The 15,862-nt window shown below is 30.6% G+C and overlaps 2 protein-coding genes across 6 annotated transcripts in view; one reads left to right on the top strand and one right to left on the bottom strand.

Moving 5' to 3' along the window:
- Positions 1-7,653, top strand: part of ArfGAP1 (ADP-ribosylation factor GTPase-activating protein 1) — a 66,307-nt gene extending 58,654 nt beyond the window's left edge. For all 3 annotated transcript variants that reach the window (XM_035371746.2, XM_035371747.2, XM_085819981.1), the window contains one exon: positions 1,680-7,653. In XM_035371746.2, coding sequence (XP_035227637.1) covers positions 1,680-2,028 — 349 coding nt within the window. In that variant the 3' untranslated portion in view covers positions 2,029-7,653. The remainder of the gene's footprint in view (positions 1-1,679) is intronic.
- A 26-nt stretch (positions 7,654-7,679) lies between these two features.
- Positions 7,680-15,862, bottom strand: part of LOC118201790 (uncharacterized) — a 46,321-nt gene continuing 38,138 nt past the window's right edge. The window contains exon 4 of one of the 3 annotated variants that reach the window (XM_085819984.1): positions 7,680-8,285. In XM_085819984.1, coding sequence (XP_085676110.1) covers positions 8,275-8,285 — 11 coding nt within the window. In that variant the 3' untranslated portion in view covers positions 7,680-8,274. The remainder of the gene's footprint in view (positions 8,286-15,862) is intronic. The other 2 variants (XM_085819985.1, XM_085819983.1) reach the window with 2 other exon arrangements.

A 15,862-nucleotide genomic window follows, 5' to 3' on the forward strand; every position in this document is an offset into this window, starting at 1 on the left:
AATTTAATGTTTGGTGTTCCCTTCAGGCATTTTTACGGTACACTTAAAAGCCAGATGAAGACTGGCAGCGTAGCTGCTAGTTTGCTCATAAGATTTTTTTCTTCCTTTTGTAGTGTATTTTTATGCTGTGTTCTTGTTAATTAAGTTCAGAATAATTTATTGTTTGAAATGATTGATATTAGTTCAGTTTGAAGTTAATAAAATGTAACAGATTCAAAAGATATAAACACCTTTCTTTATTATTAAACATTATCTTTATATCAAGTTCTTTCAAGAATAATGACAAAAACTTCTATGTAATATCATAATTAATAAATTTTATATTTTGCAGTAATTCATTGAATAATTGTTATTTCATATTAACATAGCCAACCTGCATTTATTCAGTTGGTCAGGAATGAGAGTATTCTAAGAAAATGAAGTTCATGAGTTCAGAGCCTTTTAAAAATGCTTGCAATTTTATATTGGTTGTCAAAAATATAAGTAATTTGCTCATTATATGTATTATACTTTGCAAATGCTAAGTAACATATTTCATTTGTACAAAATTACCTTTAAATGTATAAAACATGACAAATAAAATCAAAAGATAATTATTTGTCATACATATTAATTTTGGTTGTAAAATGAAACAAAATGTCAGATGAAATCTAGGGAATGACTACAGTATAGTGTAGTATGGAACTCATTCTATAATTTGGCCCACCAGCGGCCGAGCAGTAAAGTCGCTGAACACTGGTAGTTCGGTCTGAGGTTCGAATCCCGCGAACGGGCTGGCTGCATGGGTGTTTTCGTGGTTTTCCCCATGTGTAACGTGTATACGAGCCAGTTTCCCTTAGAAAGTCCTCCACGAAGGCATCCCTCCCCTTAGGCAGATAGCCCTAGTGTGCTTTGCCGTAATTAAATACACCATACACCATTCTATAATTTGATTTGGGGCAAATGCATGTACTGTATTTATGGCTTTGAAAAATGTTTAAAAGGATTGTAGATATTTTATTAAAAAAAGGATTACATTGAATTTAATAAATATGTAACACCGAATTTTGTATATGAGAATGACAACATGAAACAAATTAGCATGTATTGTATGAAACTAGAAAACCATCTACACTTTTAGGTGTGCACATGTGTTGATAAATCTGATTGTAAGATTAATTGAATTGCAAGATTAAATTGAAGTTTAATGAATGTGTGATGTAATGTTAAAATTATCTCAGTTATATTGCTAAATATTTACTTTTAGTTTTACTGAATTATATGATTTGGTGAGTTTTCATTTGAGTAAGAAATAAATTTAATGTTCCCATATTTATTTTAGCAGCTGCAATTGTATGAAATATTTCCTCTCCAAAGAAAATTGTGACTTGAAAACTAGAATTTATATTATTAAAAAATATTTCCCATATATTTTTTAAATTTTCTCCTATACTTTTTAATCAGTCAGTATCAAAGGCAATTAACATAAACTCCCTATCTTCAAGGAACAAAGGTTCTGATTTTAAAATTTAATAAATTAATGAATGTAAATCCTTCATACAAGTGCTAAATCTTACTGACTTAAACATAAGTGCATTAACAGGAATGTTGAAAAGTTTAAATATTTCTTTTATTATTATTGTTTTATATTTATATGTTATTGCATAAATAATCAATGTTATACTCTTTTTTTCAAATAGTCTGCCAACTCAAGGAGCTGCAACTTCCACTGAATGGCAAAGTGAAGACTGGAATTGGTCGATGAAGGAAACATCGCCTACTTCCCCTAAAAGTGATAAAACAAGAGATTCCAGTTCCCCAAAGAATTCTAAAAATCGTGGAAGCACTCCCACATCACCTCAAAATAGAAAATCAAGAGAAGGAGAAAAATTACTGATAGATTTTGGAAACAGTGGAGAATATAGAAAAACAGAATATGAAAGTAAAAATGCTGACTGGGACAATAGCTGGGAAGATAATTCATGGGACCCATTAGAAGGAAAAACATCAAGTAAAGGTTATCAGAGGATAGGATCAAAAAAAGATTAAATTTAGTAAATAACTGTTTATGCCCTACATGAACAAGTGTTATTTAAGTATTTTTAAGTAAGGCTATTGGATCAGTTTTCTGTTTTTAATGAAAACGTTTATTATTTTTATTTTTTCATATTACAAAAATAGTTTTTAATGAACCACATTGTTAAAATGTTTAAGCATGATCATATCATAGCTCTTCATTTTAATTATTGAGAAATTTGGTTCATTTCTGTAGTTGTATGTTTTATGCCTTTTTTCTGTAGCTTCTCTTTTATCAACATATCATAAGCATTTATAAGTTTCTTTTGAGCTTATATTTTTATATTACCGTTATTACATTGGAAGTAATTATTATTACAGATGACAAAATTAATTCAGTTTGTACATATATTATAAAAATAACCTGAAAATAAATCTGCTGCTTTTATTTTCTCTTTACATTTGGCTGTTCCCGACTTTCTTTTAAAGCAAAATTTTAAATGTACTTCTAATTTAAAAAATGTGTAATATAAGGTTTCTGTTCATATGTTTTATTGTAAGAATAGTATTGTAAGTTGTTGCTAGCATTAAATTGTTTTTTGAATTTTTATAGTGGTTTATTCTTGTTGTGTAAAATTATATGAAAAGTTTTATGAAGAAAAGGAATTTATTCTAAAAGTGCCTGATTTAAAGATAATTGTTAGTACTAGTAATGTTGTTAAAATCAGCTTTTTTATGTGAATGTCCATTTTGTTTAATTAAAAATATGTTTAGAAAATTTTAAAATATGCTAAAAAATTGAGATAATTTTTAATTGCTTGTTTTACATACTACTATATATTCCTTTTCCATTTGTTACTTGTATCCATATTGATTTTTAATATACAATTTTGTTTATTCAATATTATTTTTTTAATATATATAATTAGAAAGATGCGTACACATCTTTAAAAGGCAAGTTTCATTAAACTTGGATGAAATAAATTTTGTGTATTTTTATGTGGTATAGTAAGTTTAATATGTGTTATATGTATAAATGGATGTGAAAATATTTTCAAAATATAAAAATGTGTATATTTCTTGTTCTTCAAAGTGAACCAAGTTTTTAAAAAATGCTTATCCCCCCCCCATTTAATTATATGCACCAATTTATTTGCCTGTATGTATGTATATTATGAATTTTTGAAACCTGAATAGAAACTAAGTTGGTGTCATTAATCTTACATTCTAATTCTGAGTATTGGTTTTATATCTGTATACACACATTAACATAACCTAGATTTCCTATGAAGCCATTTTATATGAATTTAATTTTTTTAACAAATTTTGTTCCATTTTTCCCTTTCTAAAAGTTTGCCTTAAAATATTTTTATAACTATCAAAAAAATAATTTCCTTATTTCAGTACCCATTGCATTGAAGTATAGGTGTAAAGAAATATTTATTAATCTGTAAATAATTTGAGCAGTATTTTTAGATGTATTTAATGTTGCAACGTTTCAGGCTTTTTCATCCGTAAATTATTCACTCTGAAACTGTATTATTAAATTTCATTGTATTATTTATTCAAATCCTGTATTATTTATGCAAGTTCTGGGTTTATTAATGAAACTATTTTGTATTAAGCATCCTACTTTTTGCTTCTGCTGTCTCGGATTTTACCGTAGTCAACCATTGTACTTCCAAAGTAAATTTTTTTTTTTTTTTTTTTTTTTTTTTTAATGCTGCCAATCTGTTTTTGTTTAAATCTGATTTGTATAGGGGAGCTTGTTATCCAATTATAAATTTGTTTGCTATTTTGACTATCATTAAATATGTTTAATTCAAAAGACATATAATTTCTGTTATGTATTACACAAAATTAAGGATAACATGATAAATTTTATATTTTTATTATGTAAGTAAGCATTAGCTCATTTTAAATAAAGTGATAGATGCTCTATATTTTTTAAAAATTGATTTACTTCGATAGGTTAAAAAATACCATATTCCTCTCATGTATGCATACATGTAATTTATTTTATACAGTTAAATGTGAAAATATAATACAGTACAAAGTTCGAAATCGGGACTTCGGTGATACCGGATTTGGGATTTTTCCGGACATTAGATAATCAGTTTAAATCTAGTAAGATGGCATGTAAAAATTATAAAATTCATAAAATTTAAAATATGAAATCATGATTTATGAAATAATGAAGTATTTATGATCTGAAAAGGTAGCAAAATTCACACACCCCCCCAAAAAATTTATTTGTTTTATTCTTTAATGTAACGTATTTCTTCCAATGTATGTTGTGTAAGTTGCTTCTTTTTTTGTGCTAATACTTTTTCTTTAATTCTCTAGACAGACATAATCTGTTGTTTAATTATATTGTAGAAGTCCTGTAACTGCTATTTTAAGATTTCTGACTAACTTGTCAATCGAAATTTTCTTGTTTTCAGCAACTTCTCTGTCACTTTCTTCACTATTGGTAGCGGTATTTTCTGGATATAGAACCATACTAGAGATTTCGCCATTCATTAATTGATTGATGATCATCACAATGAAAAACTTCTTTTATATCATCGTTATTTATTACTGCTTCTCCACATTTCCGTTAATTGGAAAATTTCACCTTTGTTTGGCGATATTTGAAAACCTTTAAAATTAGCGGCTATCATCATCAAATTTAGCTGTTCTTTACTATACAGTGAAAAGTCGTTAATCCGGACTCGTTGGGACTTCGGCGATTCCGGATTATCGATTTTTCCGGATTATAGATCATCAGTTTAAATCTCGTAAGATGGCATGCAGAAATTCTAAAATTAAAAATATGAAATAAAGAACAATTATGATCTAAAGGGTACCAAAATTTACGAAAAAAAAAAGCTTAATATTTGTTTACTTTATTAAACATTTCTTTCAATGTAAGTTGTTTAAGTTGCTTCGTTTTATGTGATAATACTTTCTCTTTAATTCTATAAACAGCCATAATTTCTTGTTCAGTTACAAAGTTCCGCTGTTCAAGTCCCGTAATTGCTGTGCCGAGAATACCAACTAACTTGTCAATCGAAATTTTTTCGTTTTCACTAACCTCTCTGTCACCTTCTTCATGTCTTTATCCATTTTTTGCAGCATTTCCACTTTTTGTTTGATGGACATTGAAATATACTTTCGTTTTGTAGATCCTTTGGGAGCTCCAGCATCGGAAATTCTATTTGACATAATCGAAAGTTCAAGTTTACTTTTATAAAATTGCTCTTAGAGTCTGAAAAATGTAATAAGCCGGATCCAGTTCAAAGATTAAGGAACAATGCAATCATCAACATTAACTGAAATAGATAATTAGATAATTTTAGCTTATACCGTCCGTTATACATTAAACGTGCGCGCGAAGACGTATTCTGCACTTGCGCACACACATATGTGCAGTCGTAAAGGTCTTACACGCACGCTTAAACGCCTATGCGCATGTGTCAACGCGGCGCATGCGCAGAAAGCTTTTAGCTTTGAGGTCCGGATTATGGGTGTCAGAATTATCGACTTTTGACTGTACATATTTGGTTATGCATCATGAGCTTGGCGACTAATGACAAGTTGATCCATTAAATTGTATCTTGCTTCTATCGCATACTGAGACAATTAAGCCTTAACTGTATTCGTTTAGTTATTTATTATATTTATGTCTATTTCTTGCACATGCTTAAGGCTTATCAGAGTTCTGAATAAATAAATTCCCACTATATACTTATTGAGGGCTGGCGCTAGATATCTTACCGCCCGATGCAGTCTCTGTGGGTCCTAAATTCTGCAACTCGATGCAACCAAACGAGCCCTGGCAATGGTTCTGGGTTCAAATCAGTTATTCTTAATTCAAATGGCTCTAAATGTAATCTTTGAGTCTATGAGTATCATCAACAAAATTTATTTTTAGCATATGGCAAGAAATTTTTTTTGGTAAATTCTTCGTCAACATTTTTTAACGCATTTAACTTAAATCTGTAATCATCGCCAAGCGTAATGTCAACAGAAAAGGTTACCACACTCCTTTATTATTCAATTACTAACATAAAAAAATTTTTTAGGCATCATTACATAAGTTGTTACTCAATTTGTCATGTTTTGATAACATGCGGTGATGAAAGGAAAGTATAATAAATAATGAATTACCAGATCAACGATGTATCTATGTGTAATGTTTCAGTTTGAGATCTATGCCAAGCAGATATGCAGCAACAGAACCAAATTACTGATTGTATAAATTTATGCTAAAATGATTGTTTCTTCAATAACAAGGTATTTTATTTAGTGTTGAAGAGAAATTAAGAATCGGGTCTCTCCAGATGTTTTATTATGTGCAGAGGGGGGGAATCAAATGTGCATGCATAAAGCCTACGAGAAAACATTGTTGGTGTTTTTGAGGTCAGGATTTTAGATGATTCCGGATAATGGACGTTGTACTGTATTTGTTTCATCTAATAGAACTTTTTTTAACAAAATACATACACTTTTTACTTAAATGGATGGCAAATTCAGTTTTAAGATACTTCTTTCACCCTAGTCCTCAAATGCAATTCTTAATCTCTGAAAGCTCAGTATTAAAGTTAGTATAATTACCTTAAAAATTAGACGACATAAATATTGCTGTAATGTGCATTTGAAGAAATATAGTATTGAATGTTATTTAGGTACTTAATAATAAATTATTTGTAATGTTAATAATAAATTATTTGTAATGTTAATAATAAACTATTTGTAATGTTATGCATGTATTTAATTACCTGCATACTTGCAAATTTGTAACAGTGAAGTACAGTACCAAGTCTTTAATCCGGAATGATCTATAATCCGGACCTCAAAGCTACAAACTTTCTGCGCATGTGTAAACGCATAATACGTTTGCGTTTACGCATGCGCAGTGCGCATTTTTCCAGTTCATTCACAGCGCGCAATGAACTGGAAGTTGATCTGTCAGCATTATCCTCATCTTCAGGGCAGATGTTTTTATTTTATTCGGCTTATAATTCCTTACTAAATGTAGTATTTCATCTCGATGTACTCCGTCTTTGATATGATTTAAATCAAATTCCTCGTCATTATAAATATCACGAATACACATCAAATAGTTTTCTGTTTGCAATTTTCTAATTTATGCGTAGATAAATCAAATTCCTCGTCATTATAAATATCACGAATACACATCAAATAGTTTTCTAATTTATGCGTAATGTATGTTTTACACCTACGCGCGTTGAAAGAAACAAACAAATATTAAGTTTTTTTTTTTTTATTATTTTTGATACTTTTTAGATCATACTCTTTATTTCATAAATTACGGTCTCATATTTTTAATTTTATAATTTCTGCATGCCATTTTACCAGATTTAAATTGATTATCTATATAATCCGGAATCGCTGAAGTCCCAACGAGTCCGGATTAAATACTTTGTACTGTATTATGCCTTATATTTTTTGACATGTTGTATATTTGGATATGAATGTTTTAAAAAAAAAGTCATGAAGCATCAAAATTTGAAACTTCAGAGTTACATAAATAATGTATATAACTGGAAGTTTATAGGATAGAAATCTGTCCAAAAAAAGTTTAGTTACCATTCGAAGACAAACATTTTTCATAATAAATATTGCAGTGGAATAAAATTATAAATGCTTTTATGGATGAGTTATCTTTCACTTAAAATTTTAAGTATAAAACGTTTTTAACCCTGCAGTAGTTGCATAGGGAATATGTTTTAACCATTGTGATTTATGCTTCTTCTGGTTTTTTTTATTATTATTATTTATTTACACGGTTTGATTTGCATGCATAACATTATCTGCAACATTACCTTCAAATGTCATTTTGCTTTCAAGTTTTCTGTTAAAGTTACATAACTGTAAATTTAATGGTTAAAGTATCATGCACAAGCATATGAATGGCACTAAGTCTTTTTTTATTTACAAATTTTTTTTATTGCAAAACATAAAAAAAGGAACAAAGGCTTCAAACAAATTCTCTTGCAGATACTAAGTTAGAATTTAAATTGCTGTTTAATATTATTTACTTGCAAATATTTGAATTCTGTAGAGGATTTCTTCTTTAAAATTAATAAATTATTTCACAAATTATAATAAAAATTATCTGAAATAAATAAAGTATGATTAAATGTAGACAAATTTATATATAGTCCAGTAACTGAGTTTATTTAATGTAGTTGATGACAAGGATGATCAGTAATCTGTAGATCTGTGAAAGCAACTATGCTGTCTCCAAATTCCTGCACTTTTGTATCAGCCTCAAAATAGAACTAAAACAGAAAATGATTCAAATTGAATTTTTCTTTCTTGCTTTCAATATAAACAATTTACGGGATATTTATTTTAAAGTGTTAAATTAAACTCATTAACACTGCTACCCCTTGAGGGAAAGAAGTTATCAGAATGACATTAATTTTACAAATATATTATAATGAAAGGATGAAATAATTAAAATTTCGGGTATTTTGAGGTACTGAATATTCAGAAATCAGTACACCAAGCATCTGCTATTTGAACAATAGAAGCTGTTACACGGCTGGGCATTAATATTAACATTAACGACGGCCTGACCCACCGGTGGGACATACTTGTCTGTTCCGTAGATCATGCTTGATTGTTTCACGGGACGGCATGTCTCACCGATGGGTCACGCTTGTATATAAAAAAATACGTAGTACAAAATTTTATTTTAATTATTCAACAGTTATACATTAGCATTTCAACATTATAATCAAACATTCAATACAAAACAAATAACTTAAAATGTAACTTAATTAAATATAATTGTAAATTTTTTTCTATGTAATTTTTTAAAGCAGGCTAAACAAAGTGCCAGCTTACCCTTACAATTATTGCATTATGTTGTTACTTCCTTTGCTCTATTTGGGGCATACTGAGTACCTTTTAGGCTTGCTAAGCATTCTTTGCATTGCTTTCTCCCTCTTCCTCGCGGATCCTTCGTACGAATTTAAGAAATGTTTTTTTCTTTTTTGTTATTGCTTCACTAGGGGGATTCACAATATCCATCAACAGATAATCAATAATTTTTTCTTTAAATTTTGAAATGCTTAGTTCCCCATTTTTTATGAGCATACCACGCATTCACGAGAGAAGTTCCGCACAGCAGCTGTATAATAATTTTCCTGTACCACTTTACTGTTCTTCGTAAACAATTACAATATATGATCAGATAGATCAACTCGCCCCATGAAACGAACCACTAGTTCAAGCACGGCCGCAAGAAAAGAACTATGAATATGTGCGCTGCCGTCAATGGGTTAATGGTTGACTTTATTTTTATCATATTTAAAAGTCTTTGATAAATAAAAGCTTTCCTTTCCCTATTTAAAATTTTCTTAATATAAAAACATAAGAAAATGAAATTATTAGAGCATTAAATTTTGATCTGATTAAGTATTAGTATATTTTTCATTACAATATTATTATAAATAGTTTAGTGTATCATGCATTATAAAGTCAATTTGGAGTTCTTTGAAATGGCATCTTCATGCAGTACAAACACCTGGTTTTCCATATTTTAAGATCGGCAGCTTTGCTGTAAGAAAAAAGCTACCATGCCATTAATGCATCCATGTACACTGTGCCAAAATAAAGAACAGTTCTATATCTCCCTTTCTACTGGGCCGATTGACGAAATTCAAATTGCATTTTTCATGTCTCGAAAACGCGACTTATGATATATATTAGATTTATGTATAGCAATTATTCTAACATGGGTATTTTCGGACTTTTTCTGAAGTAACCTACCAATTTTTTTCCATGCTTCGATTCTACGACTCAATTTATGACAGACTGCCAAGTTTTGAAAAAAATTACAGAGTAGTTTTTAAAAGTAGCTCTCAAAATTTTAGCCCCTCAATGTTAATTGAGTTTTTTGTGATTTATTTTTAAAATGTGTGTTTTTAAATAATTTTTATAAATTTTTCAAAAAAAATTAATTTTAACCTATAAAATTTTTACCACCCTCTTAAAATAGATGTATTTCTAAGCATATTTGCAAAAAATTAGTTTTTTATTCAAAATTTACTAAGATATACGTGAATTTGCATGTTGGCGCGTTTTGAAATCTGGCGTATTTATTATAAGCGATAAAAACGAAAATGTGGTTTATGGATTTTGTTGATTTTGTTACAGTGAATTGCCACAGCTATTTTTAACCTTAAATTTCAAATAAATTTTTACGGAGAATTAATTATATAAATATTTATTAATATTATATGAAAAGCTTTATTTTTTTTTTTTTTTTTTATTTTTTTATTATTATTATTATTATTATTATAGATGATATTATTCAAATTTTGGGGAAAGTGCAGAATCACCCACTGCTTGGCGCGTTTTTAAGAATTGCACATACTGCGTATCCATGTACACATTGACCTATTTTCACTTGAAAAAAAAAATCCTAGAATTGCAAAAAAATGGCATTGAGCACTCCCTTGACTTTATCCACGTACACATCGACATATTTCCACTTAAAAAGTTAAAGAAAATTGACAAAAATCCGATTCTTCTTACTCTTGTAAAAAGCACCAAATAAATAAGTGGGCGATTCTGCACTTTACCCCGAATTTTTAACTTCTTTTTTAATTCCCTTCTTTCTTCTTTTTTTTATACATGTGATATTTTAGCAGACGTGGACACGAATTACGAAGCTTGCATCAAAGTCCGGGCATTGCTCTGGCTGAGTGTTAAGGCAGCAGAATTATTTTGCTTTTAATTGCACATCTTTATTCAATTTCAATGGCAGATAATCTTTCTTTTAACTGAAATTCTCCTAATTACATATCAAATAGTGTTTCAAACTAAATACGATGAAATCTAGGCTTTTGCCGTCGTAATTATTCTAACAGAGGGAAGAAAGATGAGAAGCGCGGCAGCATAGATCTTACCACCAGAGGGAGAGAGGAGCTTCCGATGCAAAACGGCGCGAGTTCTGTATTTATAGAAGCGTTTACGTAATAAGCTCGAATGTTCTGGAAAGTACTGGTCTAAGGGAAAGATCCTGAATTGCAGAAAGTTAATTAAAGGTTGTTCCAACAGAGCAAGGCCGTCCTATTTTTTTATATTTTACATAATATGTGATGTACCAGCTTTTGTCCGGAATAAATAGACTGGTGAAGAATCATAGATGTAGTCGTAGTTTAAATTATCAGACGATAAGTTTAAAAAACAGGATCCATTTATTATTGGTCAGGAGAAATAGCAGTTACCAAAATCATACTTCCGGAGTAAGTAAAAACGAATTACTAATAACCTTTTGTATGAAGTTTACTGCATCGTTACATTAAAGAAAAGACCCCGATATTCCTTTGCGAGTCCTTTTATAGCCTCTGGAAAAGCGGAGCTTCGAAGAAATGACGTCAGCCATTCCAGTTCGCTTTAAATATCTCCAGAACATTCTATAACTGTACGTGTAGAAAAAGCGGGAAAAATAACTTGACTACGGGGCTGTGGATTTAATTCCACGTACTTTCAAATAAGAGACCGTCGCCATTAAAATTGAAAAGAACATACAGTTAGTATTTTAAGTGTATTTTTGACTATGGAATTTTATTATTACATATATATATATTTGTATTTGTAAGAGTAAATTTTTACCTTCGTCGTGTTATCGTCTGCTACTTTACTTTACCTTCATTTAAACTGAATTGCCTAAAACTAAGAAAGTTCGTTTGATGTTTATTTTCGTAACCAAACAAGACATTGACAGTTTGGTCATGTCCCAGCTTTAAAAATAATATGATAAAAGTAAGGAAAAGCCTGAATACTGCTGATGCGTACTTAGATCCATACTGAAGAATTCTGATTGCGTAGTATGCTAATATTTTGACTTGGTAATACACCTAAAGAACTTGGCAGTCGAGGCTGTTTTAATTCCATTTTTATTTTCCAGTTGACATTTGTGGCCACAATCACTTGGCACTATTCAAGAACATTTACATTTTTGATATTGTTGCAATAGGTACACTGTTAAAAAAAATTGGACAGTTCTATATCTTCCGTTGTACTGGGCCGATTCACGAAATTCAAATTGTATTCTTTATGTCTCGAAAGCTATATTAGGATATATATTAGATTTGTATTTAACATTCTAACATAGGTATTTTAACACAAAATCGGACTTTTTCTGAAATAACATACCATTTGTTTTATATATTTCTATACTACGACTCAAATTATGCCTAGATACTAAATTTTGTAAAATCTGGTGCGAAATTTACGGAGAAATTCAACAGTTAATGTTGGCGCTTTTTTTTTTTTTTCCAGTTTGCGCCAAGAATAGTTCACTTGGCGAACTTCTTAATGTATGACAGCATATGTTCCTTTCGGGCGTGAGGAAGGGAAAAGTCACGATCATTCCTTTTTTCAGATTATGATCTTTATATTATATTTTTAATTATAATTGTTATCATTTTAAGTATTTTTTCTTTTTCGAATTTCATTTTAATTGTTTAAGTTGCATGGTTTCTTTCGAATAACTGTTTTAAAATTTTCTATTTACTCATTCGAACTGCGTTGTTTAAATCAAAGGTGCATCGCTTAATTTTTTTTTCAAATAGTTTTCTTTACACTATATTTTTCTGTCATATTTACTATTTTAGGTAATTTTTAAATTTATTAACATAAATTTTCCAGATTTCATTTTATTTATTTGAATTGCGTTTCTTTCGGAAGAATATTTTGTAACCCAGACTACGATGCATTTGAAAACTGCATATATTAAAAGAGAAAATGCAGTAAAGCACAGTTAACACGCCTTTCAATGTTCCGTTGAGAAAAGATATATAAATAAGAGAGATGTATACCGACATTTTAACTTAAAATGACTTGCATACACTGCTTTAAACAGTTTTATCATTGTGCCCACTGCTTTACACAATTTTATCCTACATTTGATTTCTTAAAATGTTATTCATAATTTTAGTCAAATATTTTATTTCTGAAATTGCTAGAATCAAATATCATAAGATTAAAAAATAAAAATTTAAAGAAAATACAAATATAAATTTTACGCAAAAATTTATTTTTTCTTTTCTTTTTCTTCAGGCATTCTGCTTCATTCTTGCTCTTTTTCTTCAGGCATTCTACAAGTATATTAAAAAGCATCCAACTTTTCGAAACATCTTGGTATTTCTGACAATCATTTTAAATAAAGTCCATATCCTTTCATTTCATTCCATTCCATTTCATAAAGGCCTACAAACGGCCGAGCAGTAAAGTCGCTGAACACTAGTAGTTCGCTCCGGGGTTCGAATCCCGGGCGTTTTCATAGTGCCAAGTGATTGTTTCGTTTCTCATGTGTAACGTGTATGCCAACTGGTTTCCTTTAGAAAGTTCTTCACGAAGGCATCCTTCCTTTTAGGCAAATAGCCCTGCTTTGCCGTACCTTAATAATCCAATTCAATCCATTTCATCAGTGTTTCGTCAAAGCCTTTATCAGTCTTTTAGAGGCTAAGCATTTTGAAGGTATGAGATGAAAGGAAAGACTGGTTTCATCAAGATGTTTTGGTTTACTTAATTATGGCAAAGCACAGAGCTATCTGCCTAAGGACAGGGATGCCTTCGTGGAGGACTTTCTAAGGGCAACTGGTTCGTATATACGATATACATGGGGAAAACCGCTAAAACGCCCATGCAGCCAGTCAGTTCGCGGGATTCGAACCTCGTACCGAACTACCAGTGTTCAGCGACTTTACCGCTCGATCGCTGTTTCATCAAGAGGGAAAAAATGGTCTTTAGGTGACATCCACATATATCACTGGATAAACTCCTGAATCTTCAAATAATTCGACTGAGAGATCATGGGATTCTCCCTTTATGATACGATATGATTTTCTATAACGAAATTTAAATTTATACAACCATATAGTCTAAAACCAGTCGCTCTCCACTTTAATCTGCAATGATATCGTTTTTATCTTTTCTGTTAACACAAGCTGAATTGATGGTATTTGCTGGTGTACACGTCCAAGTGTTTTCTCTTTGAACACCTAAATTCTTTGAAATATCCTGAAAGTATATTATATTCAAAAGGGTCTAACTTTCCGAAACATCTTGGTATGTCTGACAGCCAAATTTCCCTGCAAATTTTTGCTTACTTTTCTCCCTAATTTTCTTCTTTCCTTCTACAGTTATTTTCAGTGCTCACACAGGAAAATTAAGACTTTTCGATTGCTAGACTTCCATAAATTTTGCATTCTTTTTCAATTTTTTTTTAAAATATCAATTACATGAATTGCGTTTCAGCTGAAGACAGCTTTTCATTTTCTAGTCATTTTAACTATAGAAATAAAGTTCAAAGCGAAGTCCAAAGGATAAATATTTTAATTAAAAGATTTTTTGCTAAATGACAAAGAAATAAAACAGTCCAACAGTGTTTATTATGTACCACCGAGTAACCAGATTCTTATATCGGCTGAATAAAGATCATGTTTTTTATACAATCTATAACGGGAAAGAAAAATTAGCTTCTTAAAACATTCTTTCTATTAAATTAATATAAAAATTTATATTTATATATATATTTTTAAAGCTGGGACTTGAACCAAAACTTTGTCAAACTTTTAAAGTTTAATTTACATGGTGGTTATAATTAAAGTTCCACTTTGAAATGGTCATAAAAGGAAAACTACCGGACCAAATGTTATCAAACTTAGAAATCGTATGAAAGAGGTTATGGGAATTTATTTTCTGCGGGGGAAAAAAAAAAAGAGTTCAAAAACTCACCACCAGGGGGAAAATGGCGCTGTATGCAATATTGTTAAATGAAATAAGACATGAAAACATCGGTTTAAAATGTGTTTAAACTTTTCCCAAACGTGTTACAAAGCATGTTCAATGTAGCGTCCAGCATTTTCCGAAAGCAAGTTAAATCCTATTACTGCATTCTCAACAGTGGCTCTCAGCATTTGAGGAGGTGTATTGAGAATACGGGAAAGCACACTAGGGCTATCTGCCTAAGGGAAGGGATGCCTTCGTGGAGGGCTTTGTAAGGGAAACTGTCTCGTATACACGTTACACATGGGGAAAACCACGAAAACGCCCATGCAGCCAGCCCGTTCGCGGGATTCGAATCTCCTCATCAAGAGGAACGTTACGAACATGTCGGTGTATCACATTTTTTTATTTCTGCCAAATTGTTTAGATTATCACCATAAACAGAGCTTTTGAGATAATCCCATAGCCAAAAATCACAGAGGTTGAGGTCGGGGGGAAGTGTCGGCCTATAAGACGTTCTTTCGTGAAATGAAGCCTAAGTAACTGTGCGACACATGTGAGGTGGGGCCCAGCCCTGCATAAATGCCACATCTAAAATAATATCTAAAATATTATCTAATATCTAAAATGCCACATTACTGCAATTCATGTATCACGAAACTTTTTAATATTGACTCTAAGCGAGCTGCAATCACAGTGGTCCAGCTGTCGACTGCTCTTCAGAGAAAAATGGCTCAGTTATGAAACTAGCTGTCATTGTTATGTCGTGGAGGAAAAACAATTTTACTTTACACCTGACTGCCACTGGCTCCGACATAGCAATGTGAATACTCTACATCTAAAATTTTAAACATCATTCCAGAATTTTAAATGTTTATTTAATAGAATTCTATTCATATATTTGCAAGTTACATACTATAAACACAATGACAAAAATTTAAACTTATCTGCACCAGCGTGAATAAGCCTGGCATAATATTCTGAACTCGACGTAAGTTTAGGAGGTAAAATACCGCAAATTCAAACACGAGGGTTTCATCCTTTTCAACGCAGCTAATTTTCTAAATATATTTTACTAAAATCCGCAGCGGGGCAGCGGATTCCATTT

Source organism: Stegodyphus dumicola, chromosome 7, assembly GCF_044657685.1.
Source record: "Stegodyphus dumicola isolate Sdum_Otavi_A_Nest chromosome 7, ASM4465768v1".
Lineage (NCBI taxonomy): Eukaryota > Metazoa > Arthropoda > Arachnida > Araneae > Eresidae > Stegodyphus > Stegodyphus dumicola.